Source organism: Macadamia integrifolia, chromosome 4 (genome assembly GCF_013358625.1).
Source record: "Macadamia integrifolia cultivar HAES 741 chromosome 4, SCU_Mint_v3, whole genome shotgun sequence".
Lineage (NCBI taxonomy): Eukaryota > Viridiplantae > Streptophyta > Magnoliopsida > Proteales > Proteaceae > Macadamia > Macadamia integrifolia.
In genome coordinates, this window is record NC_056560.1 from 1,157,433 (window position 1) to 1,170,285 (window position 12,853).

The window sequence follows — 12,853 nt, forward strand, 5'->3', positions numbered from 1 at the left end:
GAGTGACTGAGCACATTCCCTGGAAAATGAACAGTGCGACAAGGGACTTAAAATCTGGATCAGATGAGCCAATTCGGTGTGATCCGAATCAGAATCGGTGGGGCCTGATATCGATTCTGACCGATCCTTGTACCTTGTACGAACACAAAGGTTACAGACGGATCTGCATCGGAGCTAACCCAGATCGATTTAGACCAATTCTGATCCCATCCAGATCCTTGGTTTCTTCTTTGAAATCCTGAGGACCTGAGTACCACGGCTTTGGAAAGGCAGGAAATGCAGAGAATGGTTAACCATTGTAGTAGAACTCAAGCAGTACCCCAGAGTGTGACGGAATACAGAACCAAGTGTTTCTTGAGTGTTTTAGGGGGAAAAAAAAGTGAATAGGGTAGAAGACGAGGTTCAGTGTTTTACCAGGTGGGGTTCAAAATCTTCGATGGTTCTATGTTTTATGTTCATCATTTTGTACGGTGGAATGAACGGAAAGTCATGGCGCTCTCTCTCTTTACCATAAAATAACAATGAAAGCGGCTGTGGCACTAACAGCCCCGTGCTTAGTACAATCTTATTTGCAGCGCTCGGCAATGAGAATGGCATAATCGTCTTCCACAACGATGATGCAGGTTGAGCCTCCATTTCTATCTAGAACCCAGCTTTAGAAGGCCAACCACCACAATGGGGAGCTTCAAGAAGCTCAAGCACTTCTTGTTCCAACTGAACCGCATAATTTCTTGGCCTTCCTCCCGGTGGAACTATTAGCGTTCCCATGGGATGTATTGGGACTACTTGGAGGACATTAATGTCCGTCAATGGGCCATACATTGTCCAGGAGATCAACTAGCAGAAATATACAATCCATTTACTTTTTAATCCTTTTATAGGTAAGAGTATTGGGGTGTTAGCACTACAGAGTATAGACGCAACTTGAAGGCATCAACTAGCAAACATTGACACTCGCCTACGTTTCCGTTTGGGACAAGAAGGTGGGAATTGAAGGAGAGAACAATTGCTAATCCACAATGGGCCTCGATAGTCCAATCAGATCGTTTTATCTTGGATCATTTGTTCACTGTGACCATTGGGCAGATGGTAGATCCCTAGGGCTAGCCAGCCATCTTTCAGAATTGGTAACCTATCTCTACCAACGCATAGTATTTTTAATCTTCTTCACCAATGACCAATTTTCACTTCATTTGTAACTTGAACTCTTTTGTGCTGAACTGAGAATTAGCTCAAGTAAGAAGATGATGACGTAGACACCATATCCATCAAGTTTGGGTGCTAATAGATACTGCCATGTGCCAGAAAAGCATGAAACAGCCAGAATCCCTTCCATCCATGCCCCAGCGGTATCCTCACTTCTTCCACATTATGCAAATTTCTAAACTACCAGAAGATACAGTTTCAATGCAAGCTTGAATTAGCTGTAGGAGTAGAGTACATTCCAGTAGACTAGAATGATCACAAATGCAAGCAATATTGTATTGCAGACTAAAATCATCCCACATTTTTGGATTCTATAACATTTTGGTTCCATTCATAAAGATCAGACGCTTGTCAACCAGAGGAAGCACTAGTCCCAGAGCAAGATTTGAACCAGTCACCCCTCCATGCATGGCAAAGGGCCTTCCGCTTCCTACAAAATAATTGATTGTCTGTTACAGGAAGTTATAAGCGTCACATTAAATCATGGAGGGGATTGGGGGATCCACTAGTGTTGTTAATGGGACCTGGTGAAAGATAGAAATTAGGGCTGTTAATCATGAAAATCATCACATCCAAGGGGAGTCATCCTTTTGTATGCTAAGTTGCCAAACATCCAAAAGGGTATTCCCAAACCACCACCAACAATTTACAGGAAAAGCCACTTAGGATTGCAAAAGAAGAAAGGGGGGGGGGTGGCTGATGAATAAATTAGGGCAGTGACACATATAGAAAGAACTCTTCAAAAGAGGGTAAAAAGAAAAAAGAGCCATGTAGGCTGTGTCTGGTTCCAAGTGAAATGAAGTGAAACTGAAAAGAAAAAAAACAACAATTGTCCAACCTCTGAGGTAGATCAAAAAAACTCTTATCAAAGTAGTGACAACATTTGACTTCACTTTCCAATTAAATTTCCCAGATTTGATAAGGTATGAGAAAAGGCATAAAATCTATTTGAGAAAGGGTTGAAAAGTTTGTCATATGCAGTAAATTTCCTAGTAAGTTGCATGATCAATGATTAGAGAAGCTCCCATTTTGTTCTTGTTTGATTCCCCTTCCCATCATCTCACTTCACTTATAACCCGAAGAACCAAAAAACAATTTGGGTAAGTCTTCTCTTTTTTCTATTATCAAAGACATGGAAACATCAAAACCAATACTTAAGTGAAAAGCCACTTCTCAATGAAGTGGATCTTGAAAGTGAATTCAAATAAATAGAACCAAATAGAATAAACCACATCATACAACCAAGGAAGGACACCACCCAATGTATGCAGCTTGGAAAACCCTGAACAATCCATTGGGCTGTGGTGTAGATGGTTACTCTCATCCAATCAGAAAAACACAGATCAGAAACCACGTATCGTGGGTCATATATTATCATGGAAATAAACCATCTAATGCATAAAGCACCTTGAAAACTACTAAAACCAGCCATACCTTAATCACTGAAAATCATTTGGAGTAGAGAATGTCATAGTGGCCCGGTCGGTAGAGCAAAGTTATGAAGGGTTTCATGGTGCCAGAGTCCCCTGCAGCGAGAGTCTGGGGATCACTAGCAGGAATGAAATCATGATGATTCACACTGACACCACCAGCATCACAGGAACTGCGGTCAAGGTACATCACACGTATTGGCACACCCAAAGCATCTGACAAGGCAGTGATGTGCACGTGATCGCTTTCTTCTCCCATGGGTTCCACAGAAGTCTTGCAAAACTGTTTCAATGTGTCAAAGTCTGCTGCAGCAGTACTTGCATGGATGTGTGAGTGTGTGTGTGTGTGTGTGTGTGTGAGAGAGAGAGAGAGAGAGAGAGAGACGAAGAGAGGCAACACCTTGAAAGGGAATTTTAATACAAGATAAAGAATTCCAAAGGAAAGCGTTACTCTAAAATTGGAGTCCAAAATTGGAGGGACTCCAATTTCAGAGCCTGCTCTAATGATCACGATTCTGTAATTCTCCTGATCCTCTACTAACAGGCCTACTCTACCTTCCTTTTTCAAGCAAGTGTAAGAATTCAAAAACTAGCGTTAAAATACATTTTAAAAACACAGAAAATAATTTACTTCTAAGACGTGAAAGTGAACATTCCACTTCACTATCCTTCAATTTCACCTAAAGAAAATATGGCTAAAAATATATTTTCTTTCTGTTAATCATAAGCCCAAATCTTGAAAGGAAGAGAATAATTAAAGGAACTAAAAGTGAACATAAGCTAGCCTCCCTCCTAAAATGCTAGCAACTTAGCATTTAAGATGGAAATGGAAGTGAACAGACCTGCTCGACTGATGTATTTGTCAAGCCCAGAATAAATGGTTCAAAAAAGTCAGAACGCCTTCGTATCTCACCAGAGGTGACAAATCTAAAGAACATTACAACTGGACAATAGAAGTCATTAGAACAAATTTGAAAGCATAAAGACATTAATACATCAATATGCTCAAGATATCTCACCATAGTCAGAAATTGCCTGATCTCGGCTCCTCTTCACAAGCTCATCATGACTGAAATAAGAAAAGTTGTACATGTAATTTCTCAGAGAATCCCTATGATCAAAATGACTGACTGTACTAATGATTACCAACAACTCTTGCATTATGCAACGCCAATTTTTTCATTGTTTCATATAATGATGTCAAGGAGAGAGAACAAGCGTACGGGCATCACCTTATGGAGGTGTCACTTCCTTGAAGGACACTCGCAAGCTGCTCGAGGAATAACTGAAAGTTATACTTGCAAGAATTAGAATTTAATAGTTGGTGAAAAAGGGAACGACATTACAAAGAACAAACTGTCAAGGGAAAATTTATACCCAGGGATAAGTTAGAGAAATCTTTGTGAATGATGAGCTATGTATAATAATTAAATCCATAGTCAAGCCAGGCTAGGAGAGTTAGCTAGGTCCTGTGATACCATACATCAATATTTTTCTGTGGAGCGCTGCATGGCAATGGTGTCTTCTCTAGTTTGTTAATTACTAATACCATTACAAACTTATGGGTCTAACTCTAATCCAAGAAAGCTACAAATTAATGGAGGAGGAGGATCAGAGATAAAAATCTTGATATTGTGTAGGGAAAAGAAAAAAGGAAAACAAACATTTCATAAAAAAGTAAGCCATTTAGCCTTCTTCTCATCCACTATAAGTCCAACATTCCGGTAGTTAAAAAATTGCTTCAGCAACAACCGATAAATTAAGTTGACTCTATTAACTGCGTTGAAATGAAGACAGCTGAAATAGACTAGGCTATTGATTAGTATTTATATGGATGACTTGGGCACCGTTTGACAACGTTCCGTTTCTGCGTTTTCTTGTTCCTAGAAACGGAGAAACAGCCTAAAAAGCGTTTGATAAAGTTGTTATGTTTCACCCGTTTCTAGAAACATAAATAAAAATTTATGCCTATTTACAATTCTAGAAACGACTTCGATTGCCTCTTTTTCGCCGTTTCTAGAAACAAATTTGAGAGAAAAAAAAAAAAAGGTTGTTGGGCCCGATAAATCTCTCAACTATTTAAACCTAAAAAGAGGCAATCGAACCCTCTCTCCCTTTTGGGCATCCGATGATACTATTGGGTTTTTTCGTGGCATTATGCCTGCAAAAAACGTTTCAAGAAACAGGTTTATCAAACACCAAAAAATCCGTTTTTGTTTCCGAAAACGTGAAAAGCCGTTTCTGTTGTTTCTAGACACAGAAACAACAGAAAAGTTATCAAACGGTGCTCAATTACAAGTCAATTAATCAATCACCTAAACTCTTAGACTTTCTACAAGGGACGAGGAAAATAGTAATATGTTCAAAGATTCAATTGGAGCAGAATACAAATAACATGAGTCCAAAACCCTTGAAAATCATCCATACAGGGGTTTGAAGAGAACTGAAATTATACAAGGCATTCATCTAAACCATGGTTCTTAAACAGTCTGACCTTTATTTGTTGGTAGCATTCATTACTTATACATGCAAAAATGTATTAGAATAAAAATTAGTAACTATTACTGATAAAGGTTGACAATGCAACATCTACAAAGCATGAAAGCACCTATTCCAACAGGCTCCTTAAGGTGAGAAAATGCCTAGGTGCCACCTAGCAGGCTTGACTATATTACATAGGCAAAGTAATAAGTTACTTCTCAAATCATAATATCTCTCCATCTTATATTCACAAGCACATAAAAAGAAACAAGAATATATGATCAAAAGAATAAAAGAATGCAAATCATAGCTTTACCGAAAAAAAATCCTCAAAGGTGAAGTCAGCATATCCCAATCTCTGGAGTGTTTTTTGGCATTCTTCCACCTTCGCAGTGATACGATCAACTTCTGCTTTGTCTTGTGATTCTAGAATATGCTCCTAATTCCATAATCCACAATTTGTTTAGTAGCTAAAATCACAGATTGGATTAATTTCCCTACACCAGAGAGCCTTTTGATTCCAGAATATGATCCTACAACTTAATTCCAACAATCTCAAAATTTATTTCACTAAAATCACAGCAACCTGTCAATTTCTGTCAACCAACAAGCGAGTAGATTTTCAATTACAAATGAGCAGATCAAATTCATGATTTTTCACTAGGAGTCTAAGCAATACCAGGTATGAAAACATAAAGCTACGAAAGAAGCAGTTGCCGTCACCCCGAGTTCGCCTAATTGCAGAGTATTGTTCACCCAGAATCTGCAAATTCAACAATGGAATTTTTGGAGACCCAAGTAAGTTCGAATTTAGCACCATACAGTATACACTAAGAGCACAAACAAGAAAAGCAAGAACTGACAAGTAGCAACATTTGGGTGAGTCAATAAGTTCACCTGCCTGGGTGATATATATGTAAGAAGCTTACTGGCTAAAACAAACCTTTATTTTTTCCTGTAAGACGGGGCTGCCTGATTGATACTCAACAGCTAACGTTGAGAGAGGTTCCTGCAGCATGATAGAAATTTTTAGTTTAATATCCAGATACAGGTAGCAAAAACAAGCCAGAAGGAGAAAGGGGGTGGGGAGATAAGATGACAGACTCTTTCTTAGTAACCAAAACCATCCTGCCCCTTTGCATGAAATTTGCAGATCGAGTGGTCCCACATTGGGTATGCCACAGAACATATATATATATATATATATATATCCTCTTCTTGAGACTAGAGCTAAAGTTCTGTACTAAGCATGATTCATGACATTATCTCCTTTTAGACAAGAAATGATATATTTGTCAAAAGAGTATTCTTTAATATTTTTAATTACAGAATCTATGTACATACTTACACTCTGTAGGCACTCCAAAAGTTTGGATCCTCTCACTTTTGATTCTTAAAGCTAAAAAACTTCACTCAATGCTCCCATTTGGCTCCACACATTGGTTAGTTGGGACATTCTTGTGAAGGGGGTACACAAATTTGAATATTTTGCAAGCACAATGTAGCTTAGGGGAATTTGCACACTTTTGCTTCGGATTTTTTCTTTTATTTCTTTGTTGGAGATATAATGCTTATTTGTATTTTCTTTCTGGAGTTTGTGTTGTATAGGGGGCCTTGTCTGTTCACCCTCCACACTCCACCCTCCACCCTCCACCCTATACTTTTCATATAAATACAACATACCAAAAAGTAATAACGATAAATAGAAAGAAAAATTAATCATAAAAAAGAAAGGAAAAGAAAAGCCAGATGCAGAAATCCAGCGGTAGTCACTGAAATGTGGGATTAATCAATTGAAATGCAAAAAAGAGCAACAGCCACCAAAAGGAAACCACACCACAATATATAGGTGTTTCGAAAGGTATCATCATTGGCACTTGCCTTGTCCCCAACAAATGGTATTTTCTCAGCTTCTTCAGCAAAGATTGCATTTTGCTGGTGCATTATATCATCATCTCTGAAGTTGGCCCAATCATCAGCGGACTTTGCTGGATTGGAAGTTACACAATCCATATCCGCGTCCAGAACAAGGTCTTCCTGAGGCTGCATTGTCTCTCAGATGGAGGATCAGAAAGCTTTTGCTTGCACACTCTAAAGGGGCCAGGCAAGGACTGGATTCTATCTACACGTAATTGCATCAATAAGTTCCAATGAGATATTCCAATATTTTACTTTCAAAAGAGATAGATGAAGCTCCTATAATGCACATTGAACAAATAAAAGTCCACAATGAACCTATAAGGCTATAAACAACACAAATTGGACTAAGATTACTATTGAAAATAAGCCCTCCTGACTAATTCTTTAATGGCAATTAAGAGCAAAAGACTTTGGCCACTTCAATGGAATCTACTAACTATGTATCGAGTTAATTAAATAGAACAAAGCCTAACATCCTTTGGATATTTTCAACCTATAAAATCTAAAGAAAATAATAACCCTGTAAATGCAGAGAGTAGCTGATGGGGCTGCTGTCCTGTAGCTATTGGATAAGTTGTGTTTGGGGTGGGTAGTGGCTGCCATTTTTCCATGTTTTGGGCCTCTTGTTTTTCCATTATTATCTTTCTTCTTCTCTTTCTCAATAAATTCTCTCTTTATGTTGTTTTGAATAAAAATTTAAAATAAAATTAAATATTAAGCCAATACCCTAGGTATGGCATTGATAATACCAAATAGCCCTGATGAAACTTAAATGGCCCACATAGACCTTGCAAACTAAAAAAAAAACAGAAAAAAAAAAAAGCCATTACCCAGTGCACAAAGGCTTCCCGCACTTAAGCAGGGTTCTGGGAGGGTCTATAGGTAGACAACCTTACCCCCTTTACGGAGAGGCTGGTTCCCAGGACTCGAGCCCGCACCACTGCGCAGGCAGAAAGAGCCCTTTGCCATTGCTCCAAGCAACGACCCCTTCACGACCTAAAACTACCAGAGTATTCTTACGATCTAACTTAATTAGACTTAAGCCCAAATGCCAAATATAACCAAGTGGCACTCATAAAAGAAAACCTATTTTCTAATTTAAATTAGGGTTTCATCTCTCACTCAACTCATTTTACATTTTTGGAATAGGTTATTATCATGTGCCTAGGGACTTGGAGGGGCAGCTCTCCGATCCACTTATTAATTTATGAATGATGCTCATTTGAGTAATTAGATTGTGGATATTCAAGAAGGTATACCGTATGTTGGGATAAGGCTGAATTTGTTGTTGTATACTCTATGTAGCAAAACGATAAATGTCCCAGCTCATAGAAAGTAAATAGTAGCCATTAACCATATCTCTATCAGACTATTGTCTGGAAATAATTTGGAAAAAGGATGACTGCTGAAAAGCTTTAAACTAGTGGTTTGCAACAGCATAAGAGTATCGTTTGGGATCATATCATATTTGTGGGACAGCCTTTATAGACCCTCAGCCATATCCATCTTTGTTAAATGGCCCAAAAAACAAAATGAAATAGTAGGAGATTAAAAATCTGGCGGTAGATTCTGCAAATTGGACTCATCTTATCTAAAGGCCATTGGGAGGTTGCCCAATTTGCTGGCGTCAAAGCAACCATTGAAAGGTTGACTTCAAAGGAAGTAAAGTGTTTGAGATAGGTGGCGCAAACAATATTTCTTCCATCATCTGTGACCTAGGGAGAAGAGTAAGGGAGCTAGCAAGGCCTTCCTTAGGCTTATTACTAGATGCAAAGTACAGGTCATCTTAAAATGGGACCCAACAATATAGAGTGTTTGCAAGAGTCTTGCAACTTGGAAGATAGGATACCTTTCTAAGGAGGATGGACTCCGCCCATTTTGAGTAATCAATGTTTCTTTTCACTGTGCCCATTAATGTAGACACCAATTTGAAGAAATTACAGCATGACCTTCTCTGTAGAGGGATTTACAAGAGTTTAAATTCCACGGGTCTTGTCAAGCAGACTGCTATCCATGTCATGCCAATCATCAATATGTTAATGTTGTGATGCATTTCGAAAATTGGCAATTTACTATGTCACTAAAAAAGTGCTATAACTGGATAAATCAGTTAATGAATTTCCAAGAAAATCAATCAATCACTAATTCCATTACTCCTATCTCATGTAGTAATGCATGAACACTATCACAGTATCACTTGTAAGCCAAAGTTCAGTTCCAAACAACTTGAGAAAGTGGCGACCAACAATTGGTTTAGCCATTCTCAATCGCGCATCCAGATTCCCCGAAGTAGTAAATAGCTGTCTACGTTATCTTGCTATCTTTCTGTTTCTTGGTTCAGTCCCGCTAATGATGATGATGAAACTCGAATTTGAAACCAATGCCGAGTAAAATGAGTAAAGAAACACTACAGAACTGTAATCACGCTCGAAATGAACATAAACAAATCCGTAACATCCATTCGAGTTCCCAGTTAACCAGATTCAAATATAACTCAAACTACGATTCTTTCTTTTTCCCTTATGAAAACGAAAAGAGAATCGCGAACTAATCTAGGGATTTGAATTTACCTAGTTCGATATCGTCGTCTTCTGTAATCGGTTCTAATCTATCGGTCCCTCTGCGGAGTGTTAAGTCTTTAAGCGGATCTTGCGAGATTTCATCGTATATCAGGAGCTCGATTAAAGGAATGAGAACATCGAACGCACACTCAGATCTTACATTAGCAACTTCATATACAGCGTCTTTGTAACGTAAAGTGCCTAACATTTGCAGTCGGGAGGATGAGAATGGGGCTGTCTACAACCTACACGGCGGCCCGCCTACACGCACGAATTGGAAGGACGGTGTCAATTCCAGCCCCGCACCGCAGACCCGATAAAGCCTGACCGGTAAACCCAAAACTGGCCCGGATCGCATATTATTCGATTGTTCTAGTGTGGAAACTCTTTAATAACCCAAGTCAGTCTGTTTAGATTTTTCTTAGAGCCCATTTAGAGATGAGTGTATCATTAACCTGTTTAAGGCCGACCGATTATGAAAGGGACAATGCCTAATTGCATAGATTGTGTAAATCAATTACTTAAAAGGGCGATCACAATGCAATGATCTAAAATTGATAAGATTGATTAGACCTAATTAACATCGGGTTACATCAAGGATTTGCATTGATCCCTTACCTATTTACACTTTTTATAGACGATTTAATCAATATTATTAAAGGATAAGTCCCGTGGTGTATGTTTTTTGCAGATGATATTGTTCTAGTCAGTGAAATAGTGATAGAGATTAATGATAAATTAAAACTATAGCGATATACTTTAAAATCGAGAGGTCTCAAGATAAATAGAACGAAGACAAAATATATGAGGTGTAACTTCAGTAGATCGATGATTGATAATGAGAAAGTGAAAATTTAGGGGAGAGAGATCCCGCAAAGTGTCTGTTTCAGGTATTTGGGCTCTACGTTAAACAAATAAGGTGATACTCATGATGGTATTTCCCACAAAATTAACGTGGGATTGATGAAATGGAGATGGGCGTCTATAGTGTTATGTGATCAACATATTCCTCTAAAGTTTAAAGGAAAATTATACAAGACAGCCATAAGATCATCTATGATATATATGGTGTAGAATGTTTGGTAGTCAAGAAGCGTAACATAGATAAGTTGAGTGTGACTGAGATGAATGAGCGGAAAAACCCTGAGAGAATAAATAAAAAATGACTAGGTTATATTGAACTTGGGAGTTGCCCCAACTCATGATAAGCTTAAAGAATGTTGATTACAATGGTTTGGACATGTCCAAATGAGGTCCTTGGATGCCCCAGTACATATAATTGATTATATGCAGATGAATTGAGCTAAAAGGATTAGGGGCAGGGAAAAATTGACCATTGCTTAGTTAATTAGTAAAGATATGCAAAAGTTAAGTCTTCACCCAAGTATGACATATAACAAAGCTGCCTAGAAGGTTAGGATTCGAGTTGTAGACGGTTCGTGAGTGGGATGCCCCAAATTTTTTTTTTTTTAAATACTTGCGGATTCATGTAACTGATCCCATTTAGTTGGGATAAGGCTAAACTTTGTTGTTGTTGTTGATTAAACCCAATCGATTGACATTGTTTCACTTTTTATTATAAAAAAAAATAAAAATGTAAGCCCTTGTCACGAATTTAGATTCTCTATCCATATTGGGTGTCTCTCACCGAATGAGGGCCAATGAAGTGGAATCTCCATTGGAGCTAGATGGTTGGAGAATCCATTTCACAAACACTCCACCCCACACATATTGGGGAGGGACCCCACGTGGGTAGAGTATCCAAACTCCCTTACCATGTAGGTAGATGATATGATCATTCTGACCATTGAATGGAAAGATCAAGGTTTTAACCTCCCACCTAAAAAACAAAAAAAATGAATACACCACCACCAATGTTGCTCCCACCGCCACAGCCACCATCATTTTCTACAACACCCCCTCCCCCCACAAACCCTCCCTACCATGCTCACATGTCCTTGCCTAGCCCACCAACACCTCATCTTCCCCGTTCCACCTCTATAAGCCTTGTCAGACCTCCCACCCAACCCCACATCCCCACCTCAACTTGCCACCATCCTAGCCTAACCCCAATCCCAACGTGAGACTGTGATCATGTGTCTATTTTTGTTGAGTTGAGCGAAATTACATGGTATGAATTTCTTTGTTTGAATATACCACATAAAAAAAAAAAATTTACCAAGTTTTGTAATTAGAGTTGAGATGTATAGAAGTTGCCATTGTGCAACGAAATATTCATGAAAGTGTAATTTCCTTCCCATATATATCTGTTTAAAATTTTGGATTGATTATTCCACTTATACGACAACAAAAATATATATAAAAAATGAAAGAACGTTGTGCGCTTGTGCGGTCGTTGGACTAGTACACAAGCCAATAGAAGGCCACATGGAGGCATTAGGGCAAGGGGTGATCTTTTTGCACCCATATGTGTCTTGGCATAGAGCAATGCAAGTGGGTATATATATATATATATTGGGAGTAAGTCAAATAAGGGGTGCCAATCCCTAGCCCGAATAGATAAAACTGATCGAAACTGATAAAAAAAACCCGGATCAAACCAAACCGATCCATACTGGATTGGTTTTGGATTGAGGTATGTTGGGACTGACTAAAAATCGATTCAAAACGAATCAACCAATAACCGAATCGAAACCAAACTGAATGAAACCGATAAACAAATAAATGATTCTGATATTATAAATTGGGGAATTCATTGTCCATCTTTTACAATATTAGTGATAATATTTTATGTTTTAAGGGAGATCGTTACAAATCAATGAATATGAGGTAATGGATAGAAAATTGATTTGTAAACAATGCAAGCATTGATTTCCTTCTTCATTTTACAAAATTAGTTGGATAGTTAAATAAACGATTAGATAATAGGGTTCATTTTGTGATTTCAATATTAGTTATCTTTTCTTACAATGATAAACCATTATTTGTCACAAATTTAAAGTGTTTTCGTAAAATATTTCATCACTATAGGTTATGAATGTAAGATTTCATTATGGTTCAAGCCCGATAATAAATCGAACTAAACCGGTGTTAACCCGATACTAAAAAACCATAATAAACCGAAATCAAGTCGGACCAAAACCAAAACCGACTAAAAACCAAAGTTCCTTAACGGATTGGTTTTAGTCTCCCTCATTCCTAGACCAAAACCGATTCAGCAGACCAAAACCAAACCGAACCGACCAATTGATACCCCTAAGCCAAATACTAAAAGCATTATAGATTCAAATTTTG

At 38.1% G+C, this 12,853-nt stretch overlaps 1 protein-coding gene across 2 annotated transcripts; it reads right to left on the minus strand.

Moving 5' to 3' along the window:
- Window positions 1–1,397: 1,397 nt before the first annotated feature.
- Window positions 1,398–9,902, minus strand: LOC122077011 (OVARIAN TUMOR DOMAIN-containing deubiquitinating enzyme 1-like). Of its 2 annotated transcripts, none has more exons than XM_042642724.1 (10): window positions 9,608–9,902; window positions 6,999–7,235; window positions 6,061–6,126; window positions 5,797–5,880; window positions 5,434–5,556; window positions 3,869–3,921; window positions 3,656–3,705; window positions 3,479–3,579; window positions 2,641–2,919; window positions 1,398–1,636 (listed from the first exon to the last, which is right to left on the minus strand). In XM_042642724.1, the coding sequence occupies exons 2-9, from the start codon at window positions 7,164–7,166 to the stop codon at window positions 2,656–2,658; spliced, it is 909 nt and encodes a 302-aa protein (XP_042498658.1). In that variant the 5' UTR covers window positions 7,167–7,235; window positions 9,608–9,902; the 3' UTR covers window positions 1,398–1,636; window positions 2,641–2,655. The 2 variants fall into 2 exon arrangements, with proteins under 2 accessions (XP_042498658.1, XP_042498657.1); XM_042642723.1 differs by having other exon boundaries at window positions 6,999–7,239; window positions 9,608–9,901.
- Window positions 9,903–12,853: the final 2,951 nt, after the last annotated feature.

What these genes read in the sequence shown, in the direction of transcription:
- LOC122077011 (XM_042642724.1), bottom strand. Translation starts at nt 7,166, where the DNA reads ATGCAGCCTCAGGAAGACCTTGTTCTGGACGCGGATATGGATTGTGTA. An exon ending in TCTTACAGGAAAAAATAAAG is followed by an intron (nt 5,881 to 6,060) that starts GTTTGTTTTAGC and finishes TTGAATTTGCAG; the next exon opens with ATTCTGGGTGAACAATACTC. An exon ending in GCTTTATGTTTTCATACCTG is followed by an intron (nt 5,557 to 5,796) that starts GTATTGCTTAGA and finishes TTATGGAATTAG; the next exon opens with GAGCATATTCTAGAATCACA.